At 46.9% G+C, this 20,562-nt stretch overlaps 2 protein-coding genes across 4 annotated transcripts; both read left to right on the plus strand.

The window, feature by feature from the left end:
* The first annotated feature begins 175 nt into the window (after nt 1-175).
* On the plus strand, nt 176-6,744 carry slc66a1 (solute carrier family 66 member 1). Of its 2 annotated transcripts, none has more exons than XM_076026520.1 (8): nt 176-330; nt 2,310-2,500; nt 2,587-2,716; nt 2,950-3,037; nt 3,333-3,487; nt 3,572-3,664; nt 4,111-4,296; nt 5,539-6,744. In XM_076026520.1, the coding sequence occupies exons 2-8, from the start codon at nt 2,313-2,315 to the stop codon at nt 5,641-5,643; spliced, it is 945 nt and encodes a 314-aa protein (XP_075882635.1). In that variant the 5' UTR covers nt 176-330; nt 2,310-2,312; the 3' UTR covers nt 5,644-6,744. The 2 variants fall into 2 exon arrangements, with proteins under 2 accessions (XP_075882635.1, XP_075882634.1); XM_076026519.1 differs by lacking the exon at nt 176-330 and adding an exon at nt 1,002-1,149.
* Nucleotides 6,745-8,848: 2,104 nt separating this feature from the next.
* On the plus strand, nt 8,849-20,362 carry nr1h5 (nuclear receptor subfamily 1, group H, member 5). Of its 2 annotated transcripts, XM_076026521.1 has the most exons (11): nt 8,849-9,248; nt 12,108-12,256; nt 15,369-15,788; nt 15,897-16,037; nt 17,027-17,151; nt 17,742-17,840; nt 17,912-18,011; nt 18,400-18,516; nt 18,796-18,885; nt 18,999-19,112; nt 19,621-20,362. In XM_076026521.1, the coding sequence occupies exons 2-11, from the start codon at nt 12,157-12,159 to the stop codon at nt 19,821-19,823; spliced, it is 1,509 nt and encodes a 502-aa protein (XP_075882636.1). In that variant the 5' UTR covers nt 8,849-9,248; nt 12,108-12,156; the 3' UTR covers nt 19,824-20,362. The 2 variants fall into 2 exon arrangements, with proteins under 2 accessions (XP_075882636.1, XP_075882637.1); XM_076026522.1 differs by lacking the exon at nt 8,849-9,248 and having other exon boundaries at nt 12,034-12,256.
* The last annotated feature ends 200 nt before the right edge of the window (nt 20,363-20,562 follow it).

The raw sequence follows: 20,562 nt of genomic DNA on the forward strand, positions 1-20,562 counted from the left end.
AGATATTACGTAACGTTTTGTGTTAGGGACTGGAAGATGATTTTAGCTCTATTCCACGCGCTTTGACTCGTAAGAGAAGGTATCCAGAGTTCAAAGTTAAGACTAGTTCATGAAGACGGCCCAACGTAAATGCGAAGTAAAGGCCGACTCTTTAAGTTCAGCCGGCGCTGACATCAGCGTCCAGATGTGCTGAATCGTCAGTCTGGGTCGTAGTCAGCTGACGCGTTTTGCGACAACTCGGAGGTTTTGGTTTGCGCTGGTTTGAGTTCTCCGTTCCTTTTTCCTCTTCTCCATTCAAAGACCAACAACAGGTTGAATACCCGAGGCCAGGTACGTGTCTTCCTACTATTATCTCGTATTGTTACCTCCATTGTCAATGATTTCAAAGTGATATACATACGCCTAATGATGACGTCTGTTACCCCGTTCAAAGTGTTTACAGAGTGACAGGATTGATAACGCCTTACTGAATAATTTTGACGAGAAAGGAACACACACACACACACACACACACACACACACACACACACACACACACACACACACACACACACACGTGTGTAGCTAATTAAGCGGCACGTAGATTTGTATGTATGTGACCCCTGGTTGGTGTTTCCCATGTATGGTTTTTCACAGTTGCACACTAAAATGCGGCGAAGAATGTAGGTCTCTGGACGAATGACAGCTCAAGGCTAATGACTGAATTACTTTGAGCAGCGAAATAATCAGGTTAACATGGTTTGTAGGTATGTCCTGCGGCTGTGTGAAATGCAGGCGCTCAGCAAAATCAAGCTGACGTCGCCAGGTTGCCCCAGTTCTGCGGAAGAGCAGCGGGAACCGTGGAAGCCGACCACATTTGCATATATCAGATAACTTTAAGATATATTCACTCATTTAATTTAAGACTTTTCAAAAAAAAAAAAATTTAACTGGGAAACCATGCTTTTATTTTGAAGGCGTCACTGATTTGTTATGGAGCTTCCCAGCTGGTCACGTGGACATGTTTTACCGCAGTGACGTCTTGGCGTGGTGACCAATCAGCTAGCGGACTGGCGAGATGTTTACCAGTCGCTTCCGCATTATGTTTCAGTCGCGGTGAGATTGTTTGTCCGCTGGGACAATTGTGTCGGGATGTCAGCGGTCCCTCAGGCAAGACAATTCTCGTCAAATTTAACATAATGTTCATGTTTTGAGTCATTCTGTAGCATGTTTTTCTCTTGACTTTATTTTATGTGCGCCGCTTTTTGCTAAAAAAAAATATTTTTGACGCCGCCATACAGCGGTGAAGTTGCGGGGGGTAAACATTTTCGCAATCGACTGTTTTCCTGTTCGTGTGTGCGGTGACTAAGGTTGAAGTGTTTAATACTTATAATCAATATCTAGACGTTTGTGTTATTTGTATGTGCCGACTCACTTCTGGCTAAACGTTCACTGTCTTGACCTAATTAACGCACCAAGAGCGTGATGCGAAGAAACCATTCTTTTTCACAAACTTGAACCTAAACAATCAACCGAAAGGACGTTCGCCCCTTATTTTGAAGCCCCCGATGTGTACGGCGGAGTTTGCCGCCACATCGTTGTGTATGCAAGTATGATTTATTTACAAAAAAGGGACATGTGCACGTCATAATTCTCGAACGCAAGAGACATACAGTTTGGAACTCGTGTTTCTGCTCGGGAGGGATTAGATCTTTTATTTTCTTGTATCACTCACGCGTTTGCGTTGGATCAATACTAGAATAATAGGAACAGGATCGATACTTTAATGTTAAGTCCTTCTTACCAGCGGTCGCCAAACTTCGAACAATTTAATCGAAGGTGACGTTTCTCCTTTCACAGTAAAATGTATTGGTATTGGTATCAGCACTGCCGGGCGGTACCAGTACGGTTTTTAGATGGATATCAGATTCTGTCTACTTCCTGGCAGGGCGTCGTCGCGGACACAACGCGACATGTGACCAGCAGGGATTTTGTTTTATTGTTTTATTGTTTTATTTTTTACTTTTAATCTGTTTTTTTCTGGGGTATTTCTAATCTTCGTACGTATGTGCATTCAAAACGTGGTTTGGAGACCAGACCGACTTGACCAAAAATCTTGTGCCGTGTCTCTGACGACAAAGCAGTTTTTGAGTTCTTAAAGATGAGTCATTTAAATGCGGATATTTGCTGTGTCTGACATCGTTTGTTTACATTTACATTAATCTGTCTCAAAGTCTCTGTGTGTATTTTCCAATTTTGTCGCAGGCTTGCATTGTTTTCAGAAGTGAGATTGTCAAGTGGTTGTGTTTTACCTCTGTTCTCTCCTACAGAACATGTGGGCTGACGGAGTCCTCGTCACCCAGGCTCCCCTCGTGCCGACCCCTGCCATTAACACTACCTGCCCAAATGGGGTCCAGTGGGTTTTGGACATCCTCAAAGAGTGTGCCCAAGATGGGAGGGACATGGCCAGCGTCTACCTGGGCCTCATCTCCATCCTCTGCTTCATGGTGTCCTCACTGCCGTGAGTTTGTCTTTCAAACACGCTGCTCTTGTACCGTCTGGGCCGTCGCCCGCAGCTCAGTCTGTCTCTTTGTTTTCTGTGTGCAGGCAGTACTACAGTTCCTGCAAGGCGGGCAACATGGACAGAGCCATCTCCATCTGGTTCCTGCTGCTGTGGTTGGGAGGTGACACCTGCAACCTGGTGGGCTCCTTCCTGGCAGACCAGCTCCCACTGCAGGTGACTGGTGGCGTTCTTGTGATTCCCAGACACAACATCAGGCTGTTTTCCCATCATGCACCGTTCACTGAACAACAGTGATGTTTGCGTCGCATCGTGGATCAGCAACGTTTGTCTTATTGTGGACCCAAACACACACAGTCTGTAGTGATGCAAAGCGAACAGTGCTTCCTTTTAAATTAGGAATAACGTTGGTGCTGCCACTGATTTGTCTTTTTCTCTCTGCCATCCAGACGTATACAGCAATCTACTACGTCATCGCTGACTTGCTGATGCTGGGAATGTACTCTTACTACAAGGTGAACAACAGAATGAATCAAAGTGAGTGTTTTTCAGTCTCTTCACTGTGTTTCTTTGGGCCATTGTAAGTCTGATTGAATCAGGGTAACGTCACTATGATTTATCTTCAGCCTGTTGTTCTGTTGACCCAGGCTGAATGGCAGTGAATCAATTCTGTTTTGCTCTGTGATGACGTCATCGCGCGTCTTGCTCCGCTGTGGTGTGACCTTTCACCCAGTGACCCCTGTGCCCAGATGGAGAATGCGCTGTACTGTTGGTGTCCCTTCTCCCAGCAGCACCTATGCTGAACTGTGGCACTGTATCTCCTCTGCTTCAGACAGGAGGATTTTGCACGTGGTGGGCGTGGCCTGCGTCCTGGGCTTCAGCGCGAGCTTCACGCAACTGCCGGCCTTCAGCAGCCAACAAGACGCCATCCCCACGGCCTTCAGGAGTCGGGCCTTGCTCTGGACCACTGACAGCAGCGGGATCCGGGTGAGCCTGGTTTTATTATCTCGTCGGAGACCAGAGGGAAGTTCTGTCTCCCTCATGTAATCTGTTTTCTTTCCCTCACTTCAGACTTTTACCTCCAGAGAGATCGTTGGTTTCTCCATCGGCTCCGTGTCCTCCATGCTCTACCTCTGCTCCAGACTCCCTCAGATGTACACTAATGTAAGATGGATCCTTCTTTGCCTCGTCTGCCGCAAATATTAAACGTCCACATTTGTCAGCTGCACACTGCCTGCTAATAATGATCAATGCATTTTAATAACAAATGGGGGATAATGATGACCGAAATGATGATCTTCAGTATGAGATAGTTTGATAGAAACACTGTTGTCTCTTAAGTGTGGTTAAAACTCAGATGCAAATGCAAATGAGGGATGTTTTCATAGGAACCCAGAAGGAAGAATTTTGGAGCATTTGGTGAGCAGGTACAAACTTTGAAGTAACAGAATAGTCAGGAGATAAAGGAGGCTTCATGTGTTGAGGTGAAAAGGGAAATAAGGCTAGAATTTTTGTGCCTTTAAATCCAAACGTGTGTTATTATTAATACTACTACTAAATTCTCTTTTATTTATTTGTCCCATTTCGGTTGTCTCGTTTGGCCTCCTCAGTATGAGAGGAAGTCAACTGAGGGGGTGTCCTACTTCCTCTTTGCCCTCGTCATCCTGGGAAACACCATGTACGGCCTCAGCGTCCTGCTGAAGAACCCCGACGACGGCCTGGGCGAGAAGAGCTACATCGTGCACCACCTGCCCTGGCTGGTGGGCAGCCTGGGCACTCTGATGCTCGACCTCACCGTATCCTTTTCCGCCGCTGGGCCTCTGTCCTGGCCTCTGTCCTGGCCTCTGTCCTGGCCTCTGTCCTGGCCTCTGTCCTGGCCTCTGTCCTGGCCTCTGTCCTGGCCTCTGTCCCACTTACATGCTACATGCTGAGCTCATCCAAACAGCTCCCTGTGACCGGCTGCGCGCCTTTTAGGAATCCGATACGCAGCATCAAATCTCCAAACGCCGCTGGTGAACGAGGCTGCGTTGGAGGCGGCGTGCTAAACGGAGCTCACCGTACCGCAAAGTCTCGAAACGGTAACCGGTGTCTCTGACCTGTCATCAAACTCCTCAGACAGGAGTCACGGCCGTGCTTCGTTTCTGCGGCTTGTGCTGAAACGTTTGGGAATCTGCCCTTTGTGATGTCACGAGGGGCAAGCAGCGACAAAAGACAAAGGCGTGGAAAGTCCAACAAAGCTTCAGTTTTAGCAGGAAGACTTTTATTAGGAGGCTGTAAACACAGGGCTAATAGATGTGCTGCTTTCTGAAGTATATGTGGGTAACATATAATTTCAGCCTCCTGCACTGGGTTCCAGCATCAATCAATCAATCAAATTTTAATGTTATAGCACCGTACAACAGCCAAATGGTGCACAAGGTGCTTTCCAGAGTAAAACATAATAAAAGCAATACTAATAAAACACAACATACCACAAATACACAGTCATAAAACAAGAATAAAATACAAAACTGGTAGAACATAATTTAAACACAATGCAAAACCAGTAAGCAGCAGTCCAGTCACTGGCTCTGTATGAAATGCCAGCCTGAATAAATGAGTTTTTAACTGAGCATACTCGTTCATACGGGACCTTTCAAACTACTTTGAGTGCCACCTGGGGGCCACGTGTCTCACTGCACCTCAGCTCGTCAAACGTGTCCCTCCTGGTCCAGTTAGACGAGCAAAATTCTATTCTAAATTGTGGTGTAGCTTGATGCCGCGCCAACCTAATATCGCATCCATCTAATGTACGGACACGTGGAAGCAGCCTTCTGTTCACACTGTGGCCGGCACACGCTCACAAATGTCACGCAGTCTAAAACTGGCCAAGCGTGCAGAGTTACGGTAATCGTGGTCGCCTGATTCCATTTCAGCCAGTTGCTGTTTGAACTGTGTTGCAGCTCTAAAGGGCTGCTCGGCTGTAAAATGCATTTTCATTTCAGTTTAATTTTTTTTTCCCCCCGGCCACGTGGTGCTTCCTTAACGCCGTGCTTCAGATCTCCGTACAGTTCTTGATATACAGGAGACCAAGAGTGGGCAACACGGCGCGCCACAACGAGACGGCGAGCGACGACGAGGCGTCGCCTCTGATGAGAAGCTAAAGGCACAACCAGGGAGAGTTGTTGTTACTGGAGGTGCCTCACTTTCAACGAACTGCAAAAAAAAGAACAAAAAATATGCTTTTAAATCCAAATGAAATAGTTACACGTTCATGGTCTGATTGCACACTTTTATTTATTGTCTAGTTTTTAAACATTTAGAAGGCCTTTACTTTCTGGGTACACAACAACAACAACAAAGATTTGCAGAAGAAGAAATTCAGACTGCTGTTTTGTCCGGACAGCCTGAAGGTTTTATGAGAGTTTCACCTGGCGGCGGACGAGTTGAACCTGATCCAGGATCAGTTCTTGGACAGATTTTCAGATGCCGCTGGGACGCTTTTGAAGCTCTTCCCGCCTGAGAAGATCAGCGACCAGTCACCGGATGTTGTCGTTGACAATTTGACAGTTTGAAATATTTTTCTTGTGCAAATTATTCGCCCGGAAACTGCCGTTTGCAAAAGGCCTTGAAAGCAGCGCAAGAGACGACAAGCGGACCGGCACTGGGATGGTTTTCCTCCTCCCGTCAAGCTGAACTCCTCCCTCCTCCTGTGATGTCACAAACGGTTTTCATCAGCGGTTCCTCGGCTGACGGACCGTGACGGAGGCACCGTCTGACGTCGCTCACGGCCTCACAGCTGTGACTTTCTCAGACCTCGGGTGACATTTTGACAACATTCTGTAGAAGGTTTTCAAAGTGTCAATTTTATTATCTAGATTCTTTTCTCTTTTTTTTTTTCCTAAATGGATGTTTACACCGTTTACCTGCAAGTTTGTCAGCGTCTTCTGTGTATTTTCTTTTGTGAATTTAAGATGTATTTAATCAGAGCCTCATGATTTTGTTTACTATCTCCAATTGGACACTTGTTTGTTTCTTTTTTTTTTTTGCACTGGTGATCAGAACAGAGCTACTGGTCAAAGCAGGTTGCACGCCACCCGTTTTCCGTTGAATTATTTCTTGTCTTGTCTTACCTGTCGTTTTTTTTTTTTTTTTTTGCATGACTTGTATCGGTTTTGTGGTACTGGAGATAATTTGATTGAGTGGTAAAAAAAAAAAATGTTCCGATGGTCAGTGTCCTGAAACGATTAAATAAGTGGACGACACTCCTGCTCGCTCTGGTGTTTTGCTGAAAGGCTGCGTTACGCTGACAGATGACTTGAGTTCCTGTCAAATAGTAGAAGAAGAAGAAGAAGACGAAATCACGCAGCACCTCCTCCTCTCCCACCTCCTCCCCCTCTGCTTCTTCCCACACAGTTTACTCCCCTCGACTCCCACTTTTTCCCCCTGAGGTCAGGCCCTGCGCTTGGCCTTGATGTTGACCTCTGACCCTTGGCCCTTGCCGCATTCGACCTGCTCCTGGGAGGCCTTGACAGCCGTGTTGTTTTTCTTCATTAGCGGATTCGCACTGGCCTCGCACTCCTCCTCCTCATTGCTCACAATCACACTCACTCACACACACACACACACTTTCTCCCCCCAAACACACTGCAATCAGAGCCCACACACTGCGGAGGCAAGGTCAGGGCCAGAAATTGTGTGTGTGTGTGTGTGTTAAAGTGGGGGAGGCGCGGCGTGCAGTTGTGAAATCGTGGCCGGCAGATTGTGAGGCGGGTTCGGGGGGTTTGCAGGAAGAGCCAGTGATAGGAGGCGTCCATCCATCACCAGGGATGAACGAGGAGCTGTTTATAAACACTCCGCTGGGAATTTCTTAATGAGAGGGCTTTTAGCGCACACACGCAGATTGACCGGTTGCCGGTTCAAATCCTGAGCGCTTTGGGTCGCCAGTCGGTGGCCTGAATTGGAGGAAGTGTGGCGACGGCATGAGCTTTACAAAAGGTTCAATACTTAGAACGATAAACGCTAAGTTTGGTTTCTTTTTCATTTGAATTACTCAGCTATTGCCTTTTTTTTTTTTTTTTTTTTTATTTTGAGAGAGATTTTGGTCTTATTTCAGCAAAACCATCATCCTTTGTCCCCAGGGTCGTGAAAGCGTTTTGGGAAAGGAAATTTCTTTCCATTAACATGTTAATATAAAGTCAAGTCATGTCAGTGAGCTGCTCTGTCAGATGGTTGTACAGGAATTTAAATACATGTTTTATTTTTTATTCTGTCCAGGGTTAAACTCCTACTTGATATTATTTGTGGTTAAATTAACATATTAAATAAAAACATTGAATATAAGGCATTATAGTGTTATTGCATACATCAGGTTGAAATTTCCTATTCTTTAGTGGTACAAAGAGTCCTGTGAGATTGTGCTGCTTTTGACTAAGTATTAATAAGTACTAAGACTAACTATTACAGTGGTACATGGTAGCATGAAATAATTAAATGTTTACCACCACTATTTTAATAGAATTTTTGTAAATTAGATTTGTCACTCAAAAAAGTGTGTTAAAGTGATACATTTATGAAATTATAATTCAGGGAATGAAAAATTATTCAACACAGTATTATTGCTTTGCTGATACACTTTGCGTATTTACATAAATGTGTGGAATATGTGCTTCACACCAGGTGGAAGATTTTGAAAGACAGGGACAGTAACGCTGAGGAGAAGTGGCCATTTCAACAAGGACACATCGGAGGAAACGAGACAAGAAGGAAACAAATAGAAGGCAGGTCAGATTCAGGCTTTTCTCAGCAGAGAATCCTACCAAAAACATGTCAAGGTATTGTTGTATATGTTTAGTTTTTTAGTTTGGGATAATTAAATATGATAATTAAGGATTTAACAAAAAATGTAGAAATTGTTTTAAAAATATGTCAATATTCGTATTTGAAGTGAAACAATCCCAGTGCACCACCAGGGGCGAGAGATGTTCACTGCTTCACCAGGCGCATTTATCTTCATATCAGACACACTGACTGTAGTGATGGTTGAACCCACACACTCATGATTTGTAGTCCATCCACCAACTCCCTCAGCTATTTATCCTGATGGACTTCATTCTTCAGTCTTTCCTCGACTTTATATTCAAGAAGCTCAGAACAAGTGATCTCCAGCAGCACAGTCAGGCTTCCATCACCCTGAGCTGTTTGTCCTGGCGGAGTCACACTTTTGTTTTTGGGACTTGAGTCTTTACTGGACTTTAAAAAGCCAACACACTGTTCACCTCACCTTCAGTCATTGTCATGATGGTACATTACTCCACATTAAGTTACTTTGCACACACACACACACACACACACACACACACACACACACACACACACACGCTCACAACAGCTTGGCTCTTGGTTCTTCTTCATCTTCATGGGTGAGGGACCACATAGAAGGTGCTAAAGCTTTTACTGTAAAGAAGAAGATCAAAGTTTTGGGCTCATTATTTTTGTCCCATTAGAGACACACGTCCAGGTCTTTGGTCAGGTGCCTGCAGATCAAACACATCAAGAGCAACTGTCTCATCTGAGAGGTCCTGTTTACTCTGTGTGTGTGTGTGTGTGTGTGTGTGTGTGTGTGTGTGTGTGTGTGTGTGTGTGTGTGTGTGTGCTTTAAATGGAGGCTGGGCCTGAGCCAAGTGAACAAAAAGAGAGACAGTTTGATGAAGCGAGAGGACGGCCGGACGCTCGTTGCGGTGTGAACCTTCCTGGACATCAGCAGCCGGTGAGTCGACAACTTCTGCCGCACAACACCTTGAACTTTTCCTCACGCAAGGCTCGAAAGCGACTCTCATATTCAGCGTCAAACACCCAGGTTTTTTATCTCTTTGAGATCCAAAACTGTGCCATTGTTGCCACTTTAAAGAAGATTCATTTGTGTTCGGTGACTTAGACAGCCTGCCCAGAGCTGCACAACACGTGAAACACCGGGAATTTAAATCTCATCAAATCTGCCGTCATCTACTTGCTTCAAACGTACTTCAAATAATTGACTGGATGCGCTTCATGAAGTTAATCCGGACGACAAAACGTTGAACAAAGAGCATCAACAAAAGACTCTTGCCTCAAGCAAACGGCTCGAGTGGACTCGATTGGCTCGGATTGCTCCTGCAGCGGCCCGACTTCCACTCGCTCCCAACGCCACTGACTCAAACAGAATCCCAGAGCAGATTCGGCCAGTTTCCAGAACACATTCGGGCCATTATCGAACCACAGCTGCCAGCCAGCCGCTGGCTGATTAAAGAGCATCAGGCCACGTAGACAGACGAGCCGTCTTGACCCAGATTTATGACGCGCTCAACGTATCTGGACCCGTGAGTGTATTGGGACTAATGAGGTCACGACTCTGCAGGCACGTCGGAAAATGTGCCTCTTTTTTCTCCTGGCTTTTTTTTTTGTTTGTTTTGTTTTCCTGAACTTTGTTCTACTTTTTCTGGCGTTTGTTCCATTTTTGCAGGAAACCTGGTTCCCAGAACACCGGTTTGTTATTTTTCTTTTTTAAATTATTTTTCATGTGTGAAGGCGTCACTCATTCTCCACTCAGCCACGAGCAGCCACGACTTTAAAAAACTAGCACCAAGCACACAGAGTTCCGTTTCGCTCTTTGCCGACACTCAGCGGCTCCTCGGAGTCGGGCCGCCGTCCAACTATGTGTCCGACGCCGTGACACCTCCCGAAGATCCATGGTGACGTTTGCACGCGCTCGGATGTTTTGCCGATCGTTTAGTGTCGCTCTGGGCCCCTCCGCCGCCGCCGCTGCAGCCTGCTCCCTGTCCTCCCTCGGCCTCCCGGAGGTCAAACGCTGCAGTCGGAGGAACGGCTGACGGATTGTCGGAGCACGTTTTACGGGACGTGGCGACAGGAAGAGTGGGAACGATTGTTTTCAGCGGGCGTTCCTGAAGCTGCCCTCCGTTTGTCTTGGCTCTACTCTATGCAGACGACTCTGCAATTACTGAGCTTGTTTTTTTGGGCTGGTACACGAGGCTGTCCATGAAATCATCTCTTCTTTATTTGAGCCACGGTGGAGTCTCAGCTTCCACCTCAAGATGATTTTCACATTAAAAGCTCAGTTTTTCCGTAATTCCTTTCACAAGTCAGAAGGTCAAAATAAGTTCGGGAGAACTTGTCTCGCGGTGTAACCATAACCCAACTTTATTTCCCGCCCCAGAATGCTCAATGTTTCAACACTTTGTGCTTTGCATTCCATTCAACAGCAAGCAACAGTGGAGGAAATAGATGTCAATAATAGTTTATCGTCTGCTTGTTTTGTTAAACCCAGCATCCGAGTGTGGCTCTCCACTCCAAGAGGCCGACACAATTGTTGAAGAACATTGTGGTCTCTACCATGTTGGAGGCTCATCCAGACTATATTTTAACTCTTCCACGGCGACTCTGACAGTTGTTTGCGGCTCACACTGAACTCAGATTTTGTGTCGATCAATCAAATTTAAATTTCTCTCGAAGACGTAGATCTTTAAACCCCCTCCACCCACCCACCACCACCACCACCCTCCTGAAACCCGCTTCCCCTCATCCACCGTGGTCGCTGTGCACTCATGAGACGACACGTGCGCGGCGTCACTGCCATCGATCGTGCCGAGGCAACGACAGCGAGTCTGGCTCGCCGGCCGCTCAGCTCCTGATTCCCATAAGGAGCCTGCCAGTGGGATGACTGTGTGCGAGTGTGTGTGTGCGTCTGTTTGTGTGATTGTGTGCGTGTGTGTGTGCAGGGGAGGGCTGCGTTAATCCTCAGTAAGCTTGCTGCATGTCAAACGGCATCGCTCGCACATTCGCGGGGCCAACGTTGAGGTCACTCCACCCCCACCCCCCCACACTGGGTGACTCCTTTCACTGCTGCTCTGGCCTGGTTAACTATCTGTGTGTGTGTGTTTGTGTAAATGTGTGTGTGTGTGTGTGTATGTGTGTGTGTGCCTCGGGAGGTCTGGAAGAGCCTTAAATTTAACTGCTGTCCAATATTAACTGCAACACAAACAGAGCCGCGGTAAACAAAGGGCAAAGTAAACACACTCCCAAGGGTTAGAGTACAAACAGACATGCACACTCACACACACACACACACACACACACACACTCACACACACGCACCACTGCGAGTGTCCCCTCGACCCTCCAATGAGGGATGTGATCTCCATCCTTTCTGGACCTCGGTCCAGCTGCTTGGACCTCCTTCCCGTCCGCCCCGTCCCTGGGCCGCGTGTCCCCCATCGTCTGCCTTTCCCCAACCCCCACCGACCCCTGGGGGACGCGTTAAGACCTCCTCCAGCACATCATCATCGAGTGGCAGGCCCTCAGCTGCACTCCGCTTTAAAAAGAACAACAAAAAAAAAAGAAAAGAAAAGAAAAAGGAGGCTGGGACATCGCATCAGCCCAGAGACCTGGACACATCGTGGGGATTGAGGAATGTCTTCTGCACTTCCCACATCCCTCGTATCTGTGTGAATTCTCTCCCAGTGATCGCCGCCCGTGTGGCCGTCTGTGTGTGTGTTTGTGTGTGTGTGTGTGCGTGTGTGCGTGTGTGTGTGTGTGTGTGTGTGTGTGTGTGTTTACATCTTTGCATGTGAAGACGCACGCCGGCGTTCTTGCCGTGTTGTTGGAGTGGATCTTCAGCCCAGATGAGAGAGTGGACGGAGCTGGACATGAGCTTCTCGGCCGGAGGGTTCCTCTCCTCTCCGGACGGCTACTGCGGCGCAGAGCAGCAGATGCAGTACTATGGTGAGTCTCGTCCTCCTCCTCCTTTTTCTTCCTCCTAATTAAGTCAAATCTTTCCAATTTTACCACTTTTTCTCCTTTGGAATAATCCAGAAGTTAGCGCTCTCGTTGCTGAAATGTTGGATTTGAACTTGTTGGAGTTGCAATTTGACTCTTGAGCGCCGTCGCTCGCTGCCAATCAGCAGGTCACTGGTTCTGATCTGCAGAAGCAGCAGCCGCAGCAGCAGCAGCAGACGGGGCTTCTGTTTGCTCAGACAAATGTCCAAACAAACCTCTTTGGGTACTTTCCACTGGTTTTCGCTATTTGCGCGATGGTGATCGGCTTCCTCTTGTGCTGCTTTTGAACTTTAAACAAAGAGCCATTTGAAGGAGGAACCGCCGGTTCAGCCAAAGTCATTTTTAGGACACTGTTTAGGGTAGGATCCCATTTGGATGAGCTGCTTACGATGACCCGTATTTAAACGAGTGCATTCGTTGCAACCCGTTGAGTCGTTGGCGAGCAAAGCAATCCATTTCAAAGCTGACAGATGAATGATGATGAATGATGATGAATTGGAGGTTCATCTTAAAGCTCGCTGACACCTTTTAATCGACATCTAACTTCATGGGGTCCACCGTTATCTGCTCCTAATAACTTGTGAAGGAAGACTCGGAAGGTCCCATGTTTGTTTCCAGATCGCTTTATGTCCAGACGACAGCGGATTTAGCCCTCTGTTTACAGCCTCCTGCTAGAAATGCTGCTTTTGGACTTACGTTTGCACAGGGACGTTGTCAAAGAGGGGAGCCAATACCTGCCTGGTTGTGTGGTCACTGAACTGGGAAAGGTTTCATTGCCCTCTGTGACATCACAAAGGGTTGATTTCCAGAACTGAGTGTATCCAACAACACGAGAATGGCCTATCCTGCTTCTTGAGGGAATTCTTTTTTTTTTTCTTTTTTTTTTAAATCTAAAAATCTTTGGTATCTGCGTGACTGTGAACAGGACAGTAATTACTGATCAGATGAATGAAACATGTAATTTGCGTTTGTTGTTAAACATTTACTGCCAACAACACAACTGCAGCCGTGCAACCGCTTCTGTCCCGCTGCCGCGTTGTGTCGTGTTGCACATTGCACCGTTGCACAACGCGGATGTGACCGCACTCCGTTAGCGCGCAGCCTCATTCCGTCCGACTGCTGATGAGCAAACGTTTATTTACCGATTTCAAGGACGTGGAAATGTAAAAAAAAAAACACAAGAAAAACAACACAAAACCGAAAAAAAGGAAAAGGGAAAAAAACAGAAGAGAGAAAAGTTGCGGAGGAGGGATTGAGGCTGCATCACGCTGAGCAGCCATCTATTTATACAGACATGCATCAGCAACACAACCCTCCCACCACACACACACACACACACACTCCCTGTTGGCCCCCCCCTGTAGGAAGCGCTGGTGGCGGGACCTCCAGGGTCCGTGCGCGGCTGTTTGCTGCTGGAGTTTGGCTCGGCGTCGTGCGTGGGACGAACGAGAGGCTGCTGAGTGTTTAGACAGCGCTCAAATGGTTTACAAACAGTGCGAATCACTGTTCTGTCACATGCACGCACGCACGCACACGGCCACGCGCACGGCCACGCGCACATGCGCGCGACTGCTACTGCCGCCGCAGTCTGGCGTGGACAGGAAACATCTGGTAGACGAGGAGGAGACGGACAGAGGGAGGAAGCGCCGATGATTCCAGATTCTGATTCATTTTATTTCAGTCTGAATCTGTACGGACTGGTTTCCCCTCCCCCTCCGCCACCACCACCACCACTGCTCTCAGCCTGACTGCCCACAGTGGCCTTGCAAGCGGCCTCATTCTGTTGCCGGGACACTATAGGGATCAGGTGCAACGAAGGCCCACGTTCTCTTATAACCCCCCCCCGAAAAAAAACAAAACGCCTTCCATGAACAGCCCACAGCGGAGGGCACGTACAGCCGAGTTTGGCACATGCTTCGGAAATGTCAAGTTTGAGATCACGCATTTTGGAAAGCCAAATCTTGTGGATTTGTTGTGCAGCGCGGATGGATTCTTAAGCTGCGAAAGCTTTCCTCGATAACCCGTACCAGCATGGAGGAGCCTAGTGAAAGTGTGCGCGTGAAACAGCGTGTGCGAGCAGACTTCCCATCACGTTGTCGCCCTCTGACTTTTCCCTTTTTTTCCCGTCGCGCTCAAAAGTGCAGCCGGCTGAGTTGGTCTGTAACAGCTCCAGACCTCCCGGTGGCCGCGAGGACGGACGTGAGCTTTTCAACACGGCTCTGGGAGAATTCGGAACACCGCCGGCCGCCTTTCAAGGCTGATCCGCTGACATCCGCCGGTCAGGATCTCACAGCCCCTTCGCTTTGAATCAGACCTCTCCGGACTGGAAATTAGCCTCCTGGGAATCACTTTTCAAAACAAAATCACCCTCGAGTGTCTTCAGGAGCCACGAAGATGTTTTTCTTTTTCCCCCTGGTGACGGAGGGAGTTTGAAACAGACATATTGATATTAAATTTAATATCTTCCACCTTTAAGTTTTCCATCATTTTGCACGTCAGGCCCCAGTCGTGCCGACTGCAGCTGCACTTTATGATGCTGCCAGTTGTCGCAAGTGTTCTCTCAGAGGAGACGAGGCTCTTGCGAAAACACAAGCTGTTGACTGACGCTCAGAGAGTTCTGAATAGCCATCGCAGACAGAACCAAACATCCAGCCGAGAAGATTAAAAAAAAAAAAAAAAGAAGAGATGGAGGGTTATTAGAGCGCTCAGCTGCATCCTGTTCCAGCGGCATGAACAAGTTCACAAGGTCCCAGATTCTTTATTGTTTCCCTCGAGAGTCATTCGTTAAGTTTCGCAACCGCGTCTTCCTCTTCTTTTGTGCTTTTGAATGACAGCTTGCAGCAGTTGCCATCCGCTTTTGTGAGACCTTCAAGGACGCTTACAGATTTATTTATTTTTTACGGAGACTGACTGAAAACCCTTTCGCCACGTTAAATTAAAATCAAAAAGGATTTGATTTGCTGCTGCAGATTGTCTCCACCCCTTATTGATGAATGTATTTTTTTTTTTTTTTTTCCAAAATTCAGCCCTGATCTTTGACTTTGCTCTTCCCAACCAGATGTGCTGGGAGACCCTCTGGCCTACCCGCTGCAGGACCCCGACCTCCAGCTGCTCCCTTACAGCCAACAGCAGTACGGCCACGTCAACCTGCCCTTCTCCCTCTACGGCTCCTCGCCCTCCTCCACCTCCTCCCCGTCCTCCTCCTCCTCCTTCTCCTCCTCCTCCTCGTCCTCGTCGCAGCTCTGCCACCTGCCCTACCACTACAGCCCCTACTGCCTGGAGCCGCCCGGCGAGCCCACCCCCGACCCTGCCTATGAAGCCCAGGTCCAGGGCACGACGGCCGTGGCGCTCCCCCTGGGTCGGAGGTCAAGGGTGGGCCTGGCAGGGAAGGGCAGAGGTCAGGAGGAGCTGTGCGTGGTGTGCGGAGACAAGGCCTCGGGGTATCACTACAACGCTCTTACTTGCGAGGGATGCAAAGGTATTTTCTGCTTTTATACTGATTTTTTTTTTTTGTCCTCTGGAAGTGTTTCAACTCCCCGACGAGTCCTGCTTGCCTTGACGCCCGTCTCCTGCCGTCTGCCTCTAGGTTTCTTCAGGCGGAGCGTGACCAAGAAGGCTGTGTACCAGTGCAAGAGCGGCGGTGGCTGTGAGATGGACATGTACATGAGGAGGAAGTGCCAGGACTGCAGGCTGAGGAAGTGCCGCGCAGTGGGGATGTTGGCCGAGTGTATGTGACCTAAAGCCCTGTATTAATAATAGATCTTTTTTTTTTTTTTTTTTACATAGCAGATCGTGGCCGTTAAAGTCAGTGTGCAAGTTCACACCAGACATGGCGCAGGCGTGTAACCGCTATTTTTCACGCATTGCAACTGCATTAATCACAGTAGGTAGAATCGTTCAGGCAGGAAGTCAATGATTGAAAAACACGGTTGATCCGGTTGATTTTCATCATTATGTACAATGAGCTGGATTTTGTTTTTATATGCGCTGTATTTTACTGTGTAACATCAATGTGACATATCAGATTCAACACTATTCCAGTTCAACTGTCAAATAATAAGACAGATTTCACTTTGAATCTGGCAATATAATGCATGTATACTTTAAATACCTGCACTTTGTATGATACCAGCAGTTTTTTCTTTCTTTCTTTCTTTTTTACACACAGTGATTCTTGAGACACAGTTCGGACGAGCAAAAGAGTTTTGTTTTATTGTTATTTTTTTTAAATGCAAAAACGAGGTCCCCAGCGAGATGCTAATGTTGTTTGGGGGGGGGGGGGGGGGGGGGGGGGCATGGTGTGGAGAAGTTTGGTCACCCCTGTCCTGTAGCCCTATAGCCCCACTTAGCCCTCTGTTTACAACCTCCTGCTAAAACTGATGCTGTTTTTGGACCTTCCTTGAGTTTGGGGACGGGACGGGACAGGAGCAAAGGTTGATCTCAGAGGGCGGAGCCAGCACCTTATTGCAGAGTGTGGTTCTTGTGACATGGTAACTGTGCCCCTTGTGACATCACAAAGGGTCTCAGCACACAGTCTGTGAAAAGTTGAGGCGACTCATGAAGTAAACAGTAAACTACCAGTGACACTGGTCACTGGAAGAAGACTTGCTAATGACAACATTTAAATTTATGCATACTGGCGTTGCTAGACAATAATGAGTTTTTTGGTTTCAAATGTATCTTTTGCTTTTGTTTTTTTTTTTTTCCCTAATTCAGGCCTTCTAACAGAAGTGCAGTGTCAGTCCAAACGGCTGCGGAAAGGCAGCAAAGGCCGAGGAGCGGAGGAGGAGGAGAGCGCCGACAGCAGGAAAGTCAGTTCCAGCAGCAAACTACCTGGACAGGTGGGACCTCAGTGGGAGGGTGGAATCACTGACGCTTCAACCACCAGAAACACATTGTTTACTGTTGATCAGAAAATATCAGCTTGGTAGTGGACACCAAGACAGACTGGGTAGCAAAATGAATGTTTAACAACTGACTGAAACTGGCATGAAGACATTTTGAGTTTGTCATCCTTAAAACCGTAGTATGTCCCCCCCCCACCAAAAAAAAAACAACTTTCTGTTCTGTTGATGTAAATTATTGATATCAAGGCTGAAGTGCTGATATTTCATGGCTAAATTGCAGCACATCCATCTTGAAAAGCTCTCTTCTGATGAAATTTTCAGTTCTAAACTAGTTTTTAGTTTGAATGCTGCGTGCGGTATGTTGAGACTCACTGCTGTGTGATGATGTGTGTTGAGTGCTTTGTGTTGTGACCAGCTCACTCAGAGAGCAGCATTCAAATAATCTGCAGCATTTCTTTTTTTTTTTTTTTAAAGGTCTTAAATGAGCTCTTTCCAAGATGGATGTGTGAAATCAATCCATCAGATAAACAGTTACAAACAAACAAGCAGGATTTAACCCTCACTCTGCTCTCTGCAACCCCCAGGCCTCGGCCGCCAGTCTGACCCGAGAGCAGCGGTACGTGGCCGACAGGATGGTGGAGGCTCATCGGCTCTTCAGGTCGCAGGACGTCGGCCACCACAGGGTAAACAGCCGACACCAGCTCACTTCCAACTTGTGTCACGTGCCCCTCACGCTCTGCTGCGTCTCGCTCAGCTCTTTGAGTGGCTGTGCGCCGAGGAGGCGGAGACTCTGACGTCCGACGCCACGTCGCCTTGCCTGCAGAGACTCCTGCAGTTCGCCCGGACGGTCCCAGGTGAGGAACTCTGTCTTGTTTTATTGTGTATGTTTTATATCTGTTATATTCTATGTCTTTTTAAGAACTTTATAATATGTGCTTTATGTGTATTTCCATCACATGTATATTTTTATTTTTTTTATTATTTTGCTTGCGTAATGACAATAAGAAGATCTTGAATCTTGAATCTTGGTTGTGTAATAAAGATTTGGCTGAATAGTTAATTTAATAATGATCTATTACTGTTAACAGTATATTTACTTAACTTTATTTTTTAACTAACATGGACTTGGCCAACAAATGTAACAAGAATTTCCCCAGAATCTGCAGTTTTGTTTTGTTATTTTTTTTGCCGTTCAACGACACAAGTCGGCACTAAAGACTCACAGCTCTGCTCCCCTCTCAGGTTTTGACCTCCTGGATTTCCCAGACCAGATCTCTCTCCTGTCCGTCTCCTCGCTGGAGGTCATGTTCCTGCTCTCTGCTCAGCAGTTCTCCAACAACCCAGCTATCCCCAGTCCAGGTGAGGAGACCTGTCATTTTTTTTGTTCGCACAAAAAAAAAAAAAAGATTAGTGGAAAGTGACCTTTCAAGGGGGGTCAGATGAGCTGGAAACACGTTGAATAGCATTATTATGTTTATTTAAGTTCATTTAAAAATAATTTGAAAATGTTTTAACATTAACTTTTCGGCAGGGTATGGAAGATAGATGATTTAGATGAACGGATGAATAGAAAATCAAATTAAAGAAACAGTATTTCTTCCTTTTGATATTTATCCCTGTCACTGGTTTACTTCATAGCACTGCAACTTTTCAGCCTGACAGCGCACCACTGGTCCAGAGACACAGAGTCAAAGGAAAACTACCACGGCAGGACGTCGCCCAGCTCAGGTAAGTCGGGACGCACGGTGAGCAGGCAGTTGTTTCCTGTGTGACCGGATTCAATTTCAAGGTCGCACCAACAGAAACGGCTCACATTTTCCCCCTCCAACGTCTGCGAACAGGAGGCGGGGAGGATCTGTTGGGCCCGGTCATCAACTTCTTCCACAGCATGGCGACGCTGCAGGTGACGGAGACGGAGTTCGCCCTGCTGACGGCCACAGCTCTTCTCTGCTCAGGTCACATGAGGAGTCTCACACAATCCTAACTCCAATCCTAACTCCAACCATAACCCCAACCTTCACTCTGACACAAACCCTAACCCCAATCCTAACTATGACCCTAACACTAAATCTAACCCTAAAACCAATCCTAACCAAGCCCCAAACCTAACCCAACTCCAAACCTAACCATAACCCCAAGTCTTCCTCAATCTAACCCCAATTCTCACCCTAAACTCCAACTTTAACCATAATCCTAAAACCCAACCATAACCCCAACTCCAACTGTAACCCTAAGCCCAACTTTAACCAAACCTGAAGCCCAACTCTAACCCAAACCCTAATCCCAACCCGTACCCCAAACCACAACTCCAACTCTAAACCTAACCCAAAAATTAATCTTAATCCCAACCCCAAACAGATCACATCATGAGTCTCACTGAGAGAAACATCACTAACAGTGAGAAGCCTGCAGCTCACTTCCTGTTTCCCCCTCCCAACTCCACCCCCAACCCGACCCCTGCAGACCGAGCCTCCCTTCAGGCCGCCCACTGCGTGGAAAAAATGCAAGAGCTGATCCTGGACCTGCTGTCCAGGGTTTGCGGGACCCAGGGCGGAGCTGCGCGAGGGGGACCGCAGAGGTTCGGGCGCCTGCTGGGCCGACTGACGGAGCTGCGGACGCTGCATCACAACTACCTCCTCCTGAGCAGACAGCAGGGGGCGCTCTGATTAAGACGTGGCACCAGGAAGGGAGGGTAGAGGGAAAAAAAACAAACATTTAGAACCACAATCATCTCGGGGATGTTTCATATCCAAGTGGAAGGACTCTCACAGGCCCTGGGTCAGCTGGGAAAATGTAAGATAATGATTCTGTCAGAGTTTCTTTTTCGTGTATGTACTTTTATTATTATTGTTGTTATTATTGTCTTCAGCTTCTGATTTGCATTTTTCTGGAATGCAAAAGATATTCTATAGGTCTTGATATAACTGTTATACACTTTGATCAGTTTTGGACATGTTGACATTTTGCATTCTATCACTCTTTTTCATGCTAATCTATCACAGGAAAGTCTTCCCAGTGAGTTTTGGGCTGATCTGGAACTTTTCATATTTTGCTCGCCAGAAAATTATAGTATGACTTTTACTTTGTGATGAAAGTCTGGAACAACTGTTGGAAACAGTAGAAAATGAATTTAAAAAGATGAAGATCTGGTTTGATGCAAATAAACTAACACTGTATTTAATTAAAGAACATCATAGAACAGTCATGCCAGGAGTTTCAGGGACTTAAGTTTTTGCCACCCCCCCAAAAAAAATATGACAGTGTATATTATGTATATATGAGGATATATTTTCATTTTCAGACATATTGAGAGTTTGCATTCTGTCACTCGTTCATGCAAAACTACGCCAAAAACGTCTGGAATTTGAGGGACTTTTTTGGCCCACAAAAAAAGAAGAGTGCACA

This window comes from Nelusetta ayraudi, unplaced genomic scaffold (genome assembly GCF_046127955.1).
Source record: "Nelusetta ayraudi isolate G7.1 ecotype Tasmania unplaced genomic scaffold, CSIRO-AGI_Nayr_v1 ptg000019l, whole genome shotgun sequence".
In the NCBI taxonomy this organism is placed as follows: Eukaryota; Metazoa; Chordata; class Actinopteri; order Tetraodontiformes; family Monacanthidae; genus Nelusetta; species Nelusetta ayraudi.